General features: G+C 43.0%; 1 protein-coding gene across 1 annotated transcript in view; it reads left to right on the plus strand.

The window, feature by feature from the left end:
- cc2d2a (coiled-coil and C2 domain containing 2A) overlaps positions 1-14,530 on the plus strand; it is a 165,566-nt gene that overhangs the window by 136,690 nt on the left and 14,346 nt on the right. The window contains exons 29-32 of the mRNA XM_078215007.1: positions 2,312-2,408; positions 2,498-2,596; positions 6,749-6,925; positions 10,556-10,759. Of these exons, the coding sequence (XP_078071133.1) occupies positions 2,312-2,408; positions 2,498-2,596; positions 6,749-6,925; positions 10,556-10,759 (577 nt within the window). The remainder of the gene's footprint in view (positions 1-2,311; positions 2,409-2,497; positions 2,597-6,748; positions 6,926-10,555; positions 10,760-14,530) is intronic.

Here is a 14,530-nt window from a genome sequence, read left to right on the forward strand (position 1 = left end):
TTGCATTTCTAAGTATTGGAAATGCTGCACTATATTGGCAGCCGCTGATGGTGGAGCTACGGATGGCTACTATTTTCCAATGCTGGGCACCCATCTATTGGCCTTCCAATGGGGAGCCCATCAGCTGTGTTTAATTGCACAGGATTTCACGCCCTCCAAAATCTCCCTCTGGGTTCCACCACCGGCATTTGTGGGTTCCCGATGGTGTAGTCAGGATCCAAAGAGTTCTGGTGAAGGCTCATTGAACTGAAACATTACTCTTGTTCAACAGATGCTGCCAGAGGTGCTAAGTATTGCCATCATTTGCTGTTTTTATTTTAAGATTTCCAGCACTTTTGTACAAGCCTGGGAACAAAAGTCCTGTCCACAGTCTCAGTTGTTCTATTTCTTTTTGATTCGTGCAAGCCAATACAGGAAGTATTATTAAATATTTGTCAAAGTTACTCTCACACCAGGAATTAGTATAACGTTGACCCTATATTATAGAGCATACTAAACACAATATTATCAAAAACTTGAAGGAAAGTTGAACACTAAAATCTCTCCTTTTAGATTTTTTTCTATTAAATGTTTTCCTACAGTGGATGATGTTTTTAAGATGGTGAAATGTTATTTTGTGAAAGAAATATGTGCTGTTACCTGCTGTATCTGAAAGCTAGCCTCTGCAACCTTGTATTTTGTGAAATTTAACTTTGTTGCGTGCAAGTTTCAACATACTGCCATTCAGTTGTTTTGGAAAATTCAAGGTGATTATATGTGTATTTTTATTTGTATTTAATGAATAGCCTCGTGATGTGTGAGGTTTAGAAATGATTGCATACATCTGTGCAAAACATTATAATTCCCACTAATTCTAAGGTGTGTCAAATAGTTTTATCCAGTCCACGATGAATAGTCTCATAATTAATATGATTCCTTCTCTTTTCAAACATTTTTAACTTTAATTTTATGTTTTTCTGCTCTGCCAATCTTTTATCCGATTAAAAAAGCATTGTCACAAAGTATATCACCAGTATGAAATGTGTGACAACATATCACACTATTTGTCATCCGTAGATCAGTGTTCTATGACATGGATTTTTTTTTTCCATTTTAGAGCTGTGAACAATGGGCGGGATTTTACAACCTTGCTCGGGCAAGATCGTAAAATCCCGCCCAATGCCAGCGGACGTTTCCATTCTACGAACCTCATCCGTGGCGGGCAAGTTGATAGAGAATTCTGGCCAATATATCCGGTGAAGCTGGTCATCAAATGGTTACCATGGCCTGAGTTTTCAACACTCGCCATCCTGAGAGTTGATGCATAACCTGTCCCTGCCAACTTCGACAAGCCCACTGCCATTTCACACTCAATTGAGCATTGATTGGCAGGAGGCAGGATTTCCATCCACCTTTGGAAGGAAGTGCAGCTTTGGAGAGCTCACGGCCAAGCTGATTGGCTGACAGCTCTCCAGCCCATCGATGCACAGCGCTGCAGTGGGCAGAACAGGTGCTACAGTGCTCTGCTCCAGCCTCAGCTCTGATACCGCACTCAAGATAGGTCCCAGAGCGGGAAATAAGGGGCCGTCAAATTCCGGAGGGAATCCCGTCTGCAATTCTATGCTTCCCCCACACTCTGCCTCAGAACCTGTCTGGTGGGAGCATAAAATTCAGGCCCATGTTTCAGTTAGATATGTTTTAGTTTCCCTTGTTATTTTCCCTGTATCACATATGAACCACTTTAACATTCTGTGAAGGCCTCACTTCAGGAGTTAACTAAACAATGTTTGTTTGGTTCAGTGGATATATGTGGTCACACAGTGGTTAGTACTGCTGCCTCACAGCGCCAGAGACCTGGTTCGATTCCCAGCTTGAGTCACTGTCTGTGCAGAGTCTGCACATTCTCCCCGTATCTGCATGGGTTCCCTCCGGGTGCTCCGGTTTCCTCCACAGTCCGAAAGACATGCTGGTTAGGTGCATCGGCCATGCTAAATTCTCCCTCAGTGTACCCGAACAGCTGCTGGGGTGTGGTGCCTAGGGGATTTTCACAGTAACTTCATTGCAGCGTTAATGGAAGGCTACTTGTGACACCAATAAATAAAAATTAAAAATATGCTTCAAAAGGCAAAATTTGAAGTGAAAAGGCAGGATTGGTTGGTCCTTTCAAAATTGACACAAGAACCATGGGCAGAATGGCATCCTTTAATGTTGTCTGATTTTTATTCTATGATTTAAAGCACGCTACGGTGGAATTAAATAGTGATAACTGCAGAGTTATGCTGTGTGTGAGAGTGCTGTAATAATGCCTGGTTTATTTGATTTGTGATTTCAGAGCCCCAAATGGCAATTACTGCACCGCGAGTCTGCAATCTGTTACGGATGAGGTATTCATCAATGTCTTCGATGAAGCTATTTATGATGTTTTGGAGGTAACCTCAAAAATTGTTTTTATGCAACAAAGTCAACCCAGTCGCGGAAATAAACAGATGAACATTTTGAAAAATAATTCTGTTTTTAGGACGATAGGGAAAGAGGAAGTGGTGTCCATACCCGTATCGAGCGACACTGGCTGGGGGCTGTACAGATCCCGTTTTCCACCATCTACTCCCAGTCCAGGGTAAGGAATTTCTTCTGCCTGCAGTGGAGGGTGTTTTGAAGATGGTGAAATGTAAATCTGTGTGAGAATTAACCTGCTGTCACCTGCTGTACCTGAAAGCTAGCGTCTGCAACCTGTATTTCATGAGATTTAACTTTGTTGTATGCAATTTTCAACACATTGCCATTCAGTTGCTTTGAGTAATTTGAGATGATTATTTGTGCATTTTTCTTTTTATGTAACTAATAGCCCCAAGGCTTGTGACCTTTAGAAATCATTGCTTACATCTGTACGTATCATTGTGATTCCCATAATTCTGACTCATTTTTTGTTTTATCTGGTTAATTGTCATTGAGGAATAGTCCACTAATAAATGTAATTATCTTTAATCTTTTCTTTTGTAAGACCTGCCACTTCTTCAGTCCCATTTATTTGATGTTGTTTCATTCATTTAGACTCACTTTGTATCAGCAACTCAGGCTCTGCCAGATTTGCTTAACCACTTAAGATTTTAAATGATCTTAACTTGGTATGTAACGAACTTTTGGAAATTTGCCCTGGAGGCAATTTCTAGATTCATTTAGTGAATGTCAAGCAGTTTCTTCCTGTCTGTGGATAGGCCTTCGCTGAGTCTGTGGATTGGGGACACTTCTATAATGTGCTGCATAGTTAGCTCTCTCCCACAGGCACAAAGGGGGCTGGCATTAATGCCCCATCTGTGGAGGTTGGCCAAGCAGGGGTATGGTTGAAACCAGGCAGATGTCGGGTTGGGCTTGAGACCAGGTATTTGTTTTTCGTGTCCAATGGTTCCCATTCATTTGTCCAGGTGGAATTTGCATTCTGCGTAGGAGAGTTTTTCCAGATTGGTCTCTCGATGGGTGTTGTAACTTGGGTGGGAATGATGTGGTGGGTGGGGGCATTGCGAACTTTTTCTATCATTTATTGGGTTGTTGCAAGTCAGTGGATATGTGGAGGAGTGATGTTTGTCAGGGCAGGGAGCCAAGGGAGTGGTGTTGAGCATTGTCTTCCAGTAATGATACACATGGTAGCATTCAACTGGGTGCCAAGTGTCTGCATGCATACATGTGTGTCACCCGTCATGTGTTTCTTGTCATATTATTCTGAAAGCCATTGTCAGTGTAAGTGATAAGGGCCAGTACCTGCTCCTTATGCTGCAGTCCTTGGGGACATCCTCTTGGTCGACGTTAAGGACTTCTTCTACAATTGGGGATGTGCTGAAGGATGGCATTCAAGGATTTTGTATGGGACCGACAGGAGAGAGATTGGATGGGAGCTGGCTGCAAGTGTTTTCTGAGTTTTGGTATGGCAATGACTTTTGCTGTTCGCCATTTCTTTGGAATTTCTAGAGAACTGGGTTAAAACCTTTTTTAATCACTTGTGTTTTGCTCAGCATTCCATTTTTAAAAATAATCTTGCCCTTTTTGGTTGGAAGAGGCTTAGCTTATGATCATCAGTTCCTTTGCAGACCTTGGGATTATATATAAGACCCGATCATAGCCCTGCTAGCCCAGTGGGAATGGGGTGGGTAAGGTGATTTCACGGCACCTGAGCATTTCCCCTATATTTCAAAGACATTTGAGCCACCATCATTTTAATCTTTGTTTTTTTTTATTCACAGGGATTGTGCTTACTTAGGTAGATAAATGTCTCATCTATATTTAAATGTTGGGGTCCAATGATGGTAAGGAGTCTAACAACACCAGGTTAAAGTCTAACAGGTTTATTTGGTAGCAAAAGCCACTAGGTTTCGGAGCGCTGCTCCTTCGTCAGGTGAGTGGGAGTTCTGTTCACAAACGGGGCATATAAAGACACAAACTCAATTTACAAAATAATGAATAATGATTGGAATGCGAGTCTTTACAGCTAATCAAGTCTTAAAGGTACAGACAATGTGAGTGGAGAGAGCATTAGCACAGGTTAAAGAGGTGTGTATTGTCTCCAGACAGGACAGCCAGTGAGACTTTGCAAGTCCAGGCAAGTTGTGGGAGTTACAGATAGTGTGACATGAACCCAAGATCCCAGTTGAGGCCGTCCTCTTGTGTGCGGAACCTGGCTATCAGTCTCTGCTCAGCGACTCTGCGCTGTCGTGTGTTGTGAAGGCCGCCTTGGAGAATGCTTACCCGAATATCAGAGGCCGAATGCCCGTGACCGCTGAAATGCTCCCCAACAGGAAGAGAACAGTCTTGCCTGGTGATTGTCGAGTGGTGTTCATTCATCCGTTGTCGTAGCGTCTGCATGGTTTCCCCAATGTACCATGCCTCGGGTCATCCTTTCCTGCAGCGTATCAGGTAGACAATGTTGGCTGAGTTGCAAGAGTATGTACCGTGTACCTGGTGGATGGTGTTCTCGCATGAGATGATGGCATCCGTGTCGATGATCCAGCACATCTTGCAGAGGTTGCTGTGGCAGGGTTGTGTGGTGTCGTGGTCACTGTTCTCCTGAAGGCTGGGTAGTTTGCTGCGGACAATGGTCTGTTTGAGGTTGTGCGGTTGTTTGAAGGCAAGAAGTGGGGGTGTGGGGATGGCCTTGGCGAGATGTTAGTCTTCATCAATGACATGTTGAAGGCTCCGGAGGAGATGTCGTAGCTTCTCCGCTCTGGGGAAGTACTGGACGACGAAGGGTACTCTGTCCACCGTGTCCCGTGTTTGTCTTCTGAGGAGGTCAGTGCGGTTTTTCACTGTGGCGCGTCGGAACTGTCGATCGATGAGTCGAGCGCCATATCCTGTTCTTATGGAGGGCATCTTTCAGCATCTGGAGATGTCTGTTGCGATCCTCCTCATCCGAGCAGATCCTGTGTATACGGAGGGCTTGTCCGTAGGGGATGGCTTCTTTAACATGTTTAGGGTGGAAGCTGGATATGTTCATGGGGTCCAATGATGCCATTCAGACCCAGATATAGTTCTAACAAAAAGGTGGTGGTGAGCCAACTTCACCTCTTGCAGTTCACTAGCAGTAGGTACACACACAGTGCTGTTAGGGAAGGAGGTCCAGGATTTTCACCCAGTGACAGTGAAGAAACAGCAAGATAGTTCTAAGTCAGGATGGTGTGTGTCTTAGAGGGGAACTTGCAGGTAATGGTGTTCCCAAGCATCTGCTGCCCTTGCTCTTCTAGATGGTAGAGGTGCTAGGTTTGGGAGGTATCTTCAAAGGTCATGTGTTGTTGCAGTTCATCTTTTAGATGGTACATACTGCTGTCACTATGTGTTGGTGGTGGAGGGAGTGAATGTGTAAGGTGGTGAATGCTTCATATGGCCTATGTGTCAAGCATGTTGAGTGCTGTTAGGGCCACACTCATTCAGGCAATGGGAGAGCATTCAACCACACTCCTGACTTGTGCCTTATAGATGGTGGACAGGCTTTCAGAAGTCAGGAGGTGAGTTACTCACTGCATGCCTCTGACCAGCTCTTGTAGCCAAAATATTTACATTGGTCCAGTAAGTTTTTGGTCAGTGGTAACCCTCCCAGGATGTCATTGTGGGGGATTCAACATTGGTAATGCGGTTGAATCTCAAGAGTAAATGCTTGGATTCTATTTGTGGAGGTGGTCATTGTCTGGTACTTATATGGCATGAAAGTTACTTGCTAGCCTGAATGTTGTCTTTGTCTTGCTGCGTATGGATGTGATAACTAAATGGTGACTAAAATATTTAAACTTTGCAAAGAGGCTCTCTGGGGGCTTCAAACGGGCCAATCACCAAATTTGTTCATGAATATAGTAAGAAATCTCTGAAAAGGAACAAGCAGTGGTAAGGCACTGAGAGAGAGAGAAAGGTACAAAATAAACCTGGCAGATTCGTTTTGTGATTCATGTACCAGGACCCTCAGATCCCTCTGTATCTCAGCCTCCCTCTACTTAAACAATTCAAAGTAGGGCAGATATTTTACCAGTGTCATGGTTAGCATTCCTTCCTCAAATAACACCAGTAAAAATAGACTACTTCACTGCGTTGTAATTTGTTGGATCTTGCTGTGCAATTTGCCTACATACTGAGAGTCACTCTAACTTTCAAACCCCACCATTTCTTTCCCTAAATCAATGTAATTCCGTACCTGGTCACAATTTTACATTTTAGATTTGACGACAGTGGAGAACATTTGGCCAAAGTGGTGTTTGGTTTTATAATGAAGTATTTTAAATTGTCTGTTTCACAGATTGATGGCACCTTCAGGATTAATACACCCCCAGTCCTCCTGGGATACAGCAAAGAGCGCAACCTATCCAGTGAAAGGGGTTGGGAAGCGGTTCGAAGCCTCAGTGAAGGCTCTTATCTATCCCTCTTTATTACTGTTGAACCCCATCTTGTACCTGGAGAATCTGTAAATGAAAAGGTAACATTCTTTCTTGATTTTAAAAATGCTGTCAGAGCGACAGCCTTCCAAAAGTGTTCTTCGGGTTGCCAATGTCAGATCCTTCTATCCCCTCTCTGTAACATAAGAAATGTTGAAACAAGCCTTATCATGATTGATTGTGTACACATGTTTTCCAGAGAAGTCATCTTAATTCAAGGATCGAGCTAATCTATACACACAATTGGTAGTTTGTAGCTCTTCATCATAACCATCTGGCTAGAATCATAGAATCTCTACAGTGCAGAAGAAGCCCATTTGGCCCATCAAGTATGCACACATTTACCCTGCTGATCCTCTAACACTCGGGTCAATTTAGTATGGCCAATCAACCTAATCCGCTCATCATTGGACTGAGAGAGGAAACTGGAACACTCGGAGGAAACCCACGCTGACATGGGGAGAATGTGCAAACTCCACACAGATAGTGACCCGAGGCTGGAATTGAACCCGGGTCCCTGGTGCTGTGAGACAGCAGTGCTAACCACTGTGCCACCATGATGCCCGTACCTGGTGCTGTGAGACAGCAGTGCTAACCACTGTGCCACCATGATGCCCGTAACTGTGTGGACCGTGACCCTATGCTCTCCTGCCTCCTCCGTTCTGCAAGTCCAATCAGGACTGCCATTTGCCTTTGAGAATCACAAAGTCAGTTCCCCTCCAGGCACTGCCCAGGGGCACTAACTGGGCACTGAGCTTCCCTCCAGCCCAATTAAAAACAGCCTTGTGATGCCAACACGGTGTGGGATCATAACCCTGGGTTTCTTTCTCCTGTTTGTTACCCATGCCTTTTTAAAAAAATATTTTTCAAATCATTATGCACATCCCTTTCACAAATTATTATGGATTCTGCTTCCACGTCTTTTTTCTAGTAGGGAATTCAAAATTCCAATGATGCTGTTGGCAGGGAAGTTGAGAGATCTATTTACAATGTTCTTCAGCCTGTGTTAAGTGAGAGGCTAACTGCATTAACTTTTCCCCAGATTTTAGGAATAGTTACAGTGCTTGGTGGAGCCAGAATCTGAGGAATACAACCCTGAGAGAAAAGCAGGGCAGGAGAAGCTGATGGCACAGGAGCTTTTGACTGCACAGCTAGCATTGTGGAAGAGTTATTTCCCAGTATTGCAGAGTAGGTTTTGTACATGGATGTTAGAATGAAATTTACTCAGCAGCTTAATGTAAGAAAAAAGATAGTTATTTAATGTTGACTAATCAAAATACAAATTTATCTCATCAAACCTCCACCTCCATACAGTTTAATACCACATACAAAACATGTTTATTTTCAGGGTAGAAAACTATGGGCAGTGGATGCTAATATCTGTACTAGTTTGAACTCAATAGGGATCATTTATATCATAGTATAAAATGGACGATAACAACTCACAACCCATTTTACACCTGTGATGGATTTAAAAGATAGGATACAGGCCTCGAAGGTTCAAACAAACAAAGAGCTTTATTGAAAGGATGTTAACGCTGCAGATGGACTGCCTGTTTGAGCATGCAAAGTGATATCACGTGATCGGTCTATTAAAGTGCCCCTGTTCCACTGCAAAGCTTCTGCTAGTGAGAAAACACTAGAAATGACATGAATACACAACAACACCTCACCTGATTTTAAACTCCATTGAAGTCACCGGAAGTTAAAACTTACATGAATGTAAAACAGACTGCCAATTCAATTGTTCCCATTTTCCCCTATCACAATGTACTGGTGGATTTGCTTCCAATTATGGCAATGTCCTATAACTGTATTTCTCCGCAGTTATCATTTGATACACATATTGTATGTCAACACAAATATCCTTTTTGCTGTAGTTACTAATTGACAGATTTTTTTAGAGCTGTGCTTGGTGATTTCAATATAGATATTGGTGGACAATAGCTTCCATATTTTACGCAAGTTAACTTTGCTGCTGAGAGGTTTTAAACTAATTCTTCCTCTGGTAGGCCAGTCTGCCACTTCAGTGAAATACTGAAGCAGGTGTTCACTATTGCATGTGCTGTCTATCTGGTTACAGCAGACAAGGAGGCCATTCAGACTACCGTGCCCAACCAGTTGTCTATAAAAGCAACCTTGCTAGTCCCTCCCTCCCTCCTTTCCCTGTGAACCCAGCAATTTATTTCTCTTTACATGTTTATCTAGCTTCCACCCTCTGAGGTAGTGCATTCCAGATCCTAACCACTCACTGCGGCATTTTTTCCTCATGCCAGTCACCTTAAATCCGTGTCCTCTAGTTTTCTACACTTACACCAACAGAAACAATTTTTTCCGATTTATTCTTTCTAGAATTCTCAGAAATTTTAACACCTCTGTCAAATCGTCTTTCAAACTTCTCTAAGGAAAAACAATGCCAATTTCTCCAATCCAGCTCCGCAATTGATATCTCTCATCCCTTAAACTATTATTTTCTGTGCCATTTTTAAAGGGAATTCTTCCTAAAGACTCCCCAGACGTTCTGGTTTCCAATTACAGTTTCAGACTCACTTTATATTTAGAATCTAGAATTAATTTCCTTTCTCAGTTTTCCTTTTCTGTTGCCCTTTTACAGTTAAAAATACAGACTTTGAAACCATGAATCCCATCACCCATTTCATTGGCTGTCGACCACTCTGGGATTAATAATTAAATTACGCAACTGCATTGGTGAACCCTGGCAGCAGGTTACTAATGGACACCTCCTTAAGAAAGGATTACCTTTTGTAAATGTGGGCAAGGGAATACACTAAAAGCTGGGTTTCTTTAATCAGGATGGATACTGGATATAATAAGGGCAATAATTCTCTGTCTCTGCATTGCTATTGGGTACTTCACTTGATGGAACATAAATTGGATCTTTGGTTGCACGCTCCAGTTGATTTTTCAACTGTTTAAAATGAATGATGTTCATGATTTGTTAACCAGTATTTTCTAATAAAACAGACAAGACTTATCACTGGGAGCAAAAATTTAGAAAATTGCCCTCTAGAAATATGCACACATACATTACTTGCCTGTCTAAACCAATCTACACTGTGGAATGCTGTTACTTAGTCTGTAGATTTCAAATTTTTGTTTTGATTCATTCAGATCTCCTGACTGCATTCTGCATCTATACTTAAAAAACTCATTCTACTCCTGCTTATATCTCTCTATTTTCTCTCACATTTTGACTCCTGCTTTACAGATGATTGAGGTGCTGAAAAAGGTAAAAATACCCCTCGCCTTGCAGTTTTAACTGTTTGGATATGCTAAATATAGACAGAAAAATGTCTCTCGCAAAGAATTTTAAAAGTTTCAGTCGTTTATTAACGAGTGAGGATTATTTTAAACTTGTTATTTCTAAGTACATTGCACATCTTAAAGAATATTAACAGATGAAATCAAACATCACAAACCGGCATCTGTCAGTTTGCAATAAGTTTCCCTAAAGTATGTAACATCATTTTCCTCTGATTTATTTTGATAATTTATACCAATGGTTCAAAGCTTGTGCTCAAGGCAGTTAGGGATGGGCAATAAATGATGGCCTAGCCAATGACACCCACAACCTGAATTTTTAAAATTGTAGCAGATTTGCTGAAAGTCTTGCTGATACTTGCTGAATATCTTTATATTTTGGTTTTCAGTTTGAGACTCAGGAGGATGAGAAACTACTTCAAAGAGTAGAAAAGTTCCAGAAGGAAGTGAAGCAGAAGTTCCCAAATCGCCGATGTGTTACTCTGGTCACAGATCTCACTGGCAAGCTGGTTTTCGTTACACGGTACATTAAACCACTCCTTCCTCCTCAGGAGCTGCTTGATGCTTTTCCTAATGACCCTGAGGCCACTACGGTGAGTTCTTTTTATGCAACAGCTAAAAATGAAAATGGATTGGATATCTTTCTGTATTGTTTGCAAATATTCCCCAGCCAGAACAATTGACCAGATTTGTTCTTAACAAATCAGTTTGTAAAATGAACCGCCAAATAACCAGAAAATAACAGGCCAATTACCAGTGGCTTTCAGAAAACAAACCAATCTCTGGCATTGACTTCACAGCTCCCTTGCCTCACTGATTGTCTATCTCCAGCCACCTCACATGTAGAAGGTCCTTAAGGTATGTGACTGTCTTTTGTCCTGGGATGGGCCCGATCCGTCAAAACCGCCTCTGATTAGTGCCAGCAAACTTGGGAGCTCTGCCTTTGAAAGGTCTGCTAAATTTGTCCTGCCAGGATATGCCCATAATGCACTGCAGACAGCAAAGATGGAAATTTTTGAGCTTTGTTTCCTGGTAGCTGGAAGTCACCCAGAGCTCTCAGCCATACAACAAAGCACTGGGACCACAGGCCTTATAAGCCATCAGCTTGCTCCTAAGAGTCAGCTTGGTGTTACCACATGCACATTTGAGAGTCAGCTAAAGGTAGTGACTGCTTTCCCAGTGCATTAATCGAGCTCTAGGACAATCACCCGAATCGTACTGCCATTTATGCCAGTGTGATCTTATTGTGCCACTGATGGCACACTCCGCTGCAGGTATCCGGGCGGCAAGGGGTGCGTTCAACAGGAAAACCCCACTGCCAGCAAGTGGCACGCTGCCTCCTGCCGCTGGGAAACATGCCACAAAGGGAGAGGGGAATCCCGCCCAGTGTCTATCACCATGGGTCCAGAGTAGCAGAATTTTCTAACCACTTCCATTGGAATGTTATTTAGTGTAATCATGAGTGAGGTGCAACACCTTGTTCCATGACGAGTTTTTTTCATGTTTATGGTCAGGGAGAACAAGTTACAGACATGGGAGAAATAGTCCATGAGTCTTTGTAGCTGAGTTTCTATGTGGGCAACTTGTGCAGCATGGTCCACAAAGCTTCCTGATCAGAGAAATCCTGAGTTTTTGGGCAGGATTTAACGGCCTCACTCGGGTGAGACCAGAAATTCCCGCCCAAGGTCAATGGAGATTTCCATTGTCAGACCCTCGCCCTCTGGATTCCGTGGTGGGCGAGGTGGTAGAGTTCAGGCCTTATCTTCACCTTCAGTCTTGATACATTGTAGACCAATGAGGCCAAGCCTCACTATATATTATTGGCTGAGAGCCCAGACATCCATTAGAGTACTAAAACACCTAAGCCCCAAAGAAAACATTGTTTGATTGACAGATCTGGCACTCTGATCAATGTTGTTAATTTCACAATGTTTATTTACACAAGATAAAGAGGTACCAGGTGCTTGCTGTTTCTGCTGTGGATACTTTAAATGATCTGGATATTTGACACTTTTATCAGCTTGGAGTGGGATTCTCTGGCCAAGCTCGGCCCAAAACTGGAGAATCCTGCCCGAGGTCAATGGATCTTTACGTTGTCCACACCCCCACCCGCTACGATTCCTGTGGTGGGCAGGATGGGATAATTCCCCCCCCTGTGTTTTTTTTTGAAGAAAATATAAAGTAATAAATGGGTGACTATTTTTCTTCAAAGTTTTTTTTCACATTCTACTGCTGCTAGAGGGGTCATGTCTTCTATACAGTTTAGAACTTGCATTTCAAAAGGTTCCCTCAGAAGACAGAGATTCAAAACACCTCTGAGGTGCTGCAAACCATATCTAATTGAAAACTGACCCAACTGCATGAAAATTGCAGAGGTCTAGGATGTTCCTATCCTGCAATGGAGCTGGCTAGGTAGAAGGTAGGACATCACCTCATGACTTGAATCAGCTCTGATCCTTAGAAGGCACTCCTGAAAATTGGAGACCCCGGGAAGGGGAGTGGAAATCCTGGAATTGGGATCTGCCTTCCATTTTTAAATAGCCCCCAAAGCACCATGGCTCAGCAAAAATCCAGCCCATTGCTATCTGGAAACCACAAACACATGTCACCTGACTTTCTGGAATGCATTTTGTGAGGATATTGTGTCCATCATTTCTTTTTTATTCCTTTTTAAAAGTACAGTGTCCAATTATCTTTACGGGTATGATGTGACCATCTCACAGCAGATTTAAAGGAAAGAGGGGCAACAACTGGAGGAAAATCACAGTTAACAATATTGGCTAACGTGAGCGCCGGAAGGACAAGTTGGGTAATTTGCAATTTAGCGGGAAAAGGGCGGAGGGAGCAGGAAGTGGCTCTCAGTGACAAAATGAGCTCATAGAAAGCCTGATAGGAGATAGAGAAACTAGAAAAAGGTGCAAGTTTGGGGTGCGAGTAAAACAAACTTTGGAGGAGGATTGGCCAATGTGCAAGTGGAAACGAGGGACATGTGAGGCAGTTAATTGAAAGATAGCAATTTTTAAAATCCATGTGTTCCTTGCAATTATTGTTTGAGGTGAGCTTGGCGGAATCAGGGGTTTAAGAAGATAACTTGCAGTAGAAAAAAGAAGCCAGAGTTACCTTTGCATTTCAGATGATCTTTGAGTAATGAGCACTTTCAGTAGATGAGAGCAGGACCTTACTGTGTCCAGCCATGCTTGATGGCAGATGGATCAATTGGTTGTCTGCCATATTGTTTCAAATTTGCATCCGTTGGACTGAAAGGAGTTACGATAGAGGCCGCAACAGGCAGAATGAGAGAGACTAATGTTTTTGTTGAGGATTAAGCCATCAAAGCTATAGTGAGGGTATAGTTGAGTAAATATGTGATTGCAGAAATGTTGTGAGGAACAGAGAGCCAAAAGCTAGCCAGTGGGCACTTTATAAATGCAGTTGTAAATATACTGGGGATAGTTTTCTCCAAGGGAGAATGCAAGAGATCGGGTTGGGACATGGAAGGAGGATGTGGGTGGAGAGTGATAAAGGAGGCTGTCAGAGATGGCCTTCTGAGTGATTGATATGATGAGCCTAGCAAAATCATGTTAGTTGGCATGGTGAAGAGGATGGGGGTCATGAATATGGGTCCTGAATGATTACACGAAGGGAGAGATTTATAAAGGTTAAGAGAGCAGTGAATTCACAGGTGACAGAGCACGAAGAGTTGAGATAGAGGTCAGAATGACTGAAGATGAGAAATCGTTAGGTGCAGAGGCTGAGGGAGGTTCAGAGAGGAAATATGTCTTGTTGAAATTTCTTTAACTACTTGGGAAGGAGACAGAGAACCAGGATTTTGAATGACAACAAACATTTTCCAAAATGTGAAGAATCTCTTTAATTCACCTCTTCTTTCTCTGCTTCAGGAACAATAATCTCAGATTCATGAGTTCAAGTTCTCATGATAAATATAGGGTGCAATTCTCCCAAAAAATTACTAAATGTGCTTTCCGGTGGAAGAAGCACTGCGATTTCTGCCAGGGGATTACAGCATGATTCAGATCTCAAAATAAAGTTGAAGATCCCCCAACAACTGACATCAGGCCATCTTCACCAGCATCGGGTCCCCCCAAGTGAGCAAGACCCTACTATGGGGTCGCCTAAGGCCCCACCCCTTCAAGCCATGCTCCTTCATGCACCCCCTTTAGGACCTACCCCTTGCCAGTGCCAACCTAGCAGTGCCAGGGTGCCGGCCATATCCCTGACCACCCAAGGGCTACAAAGGTCCCCGAGCTCCCCTGCATGACCATAACACTTGGTCTCCATTTGTGGTGATAGGAGTGATTTACTCTGGCCTCCCATTATGCCGGTAGGTCAGTGAATACCACGTA

This window comes from Mustelus asterias, chromosome 1, assembly GCF_964213995.1.
Source record: "Mustelus asterias chromosome 1, sMusAst1.hap1.1, whole genome shotgun sequence".
NCBI classification, from domain to species: Eukaryota; Metazoa; Chordata; class Chondrichthyes; order Carcharhiniformes; family Triakidae; genus Mustelus; species Mustelus asterias.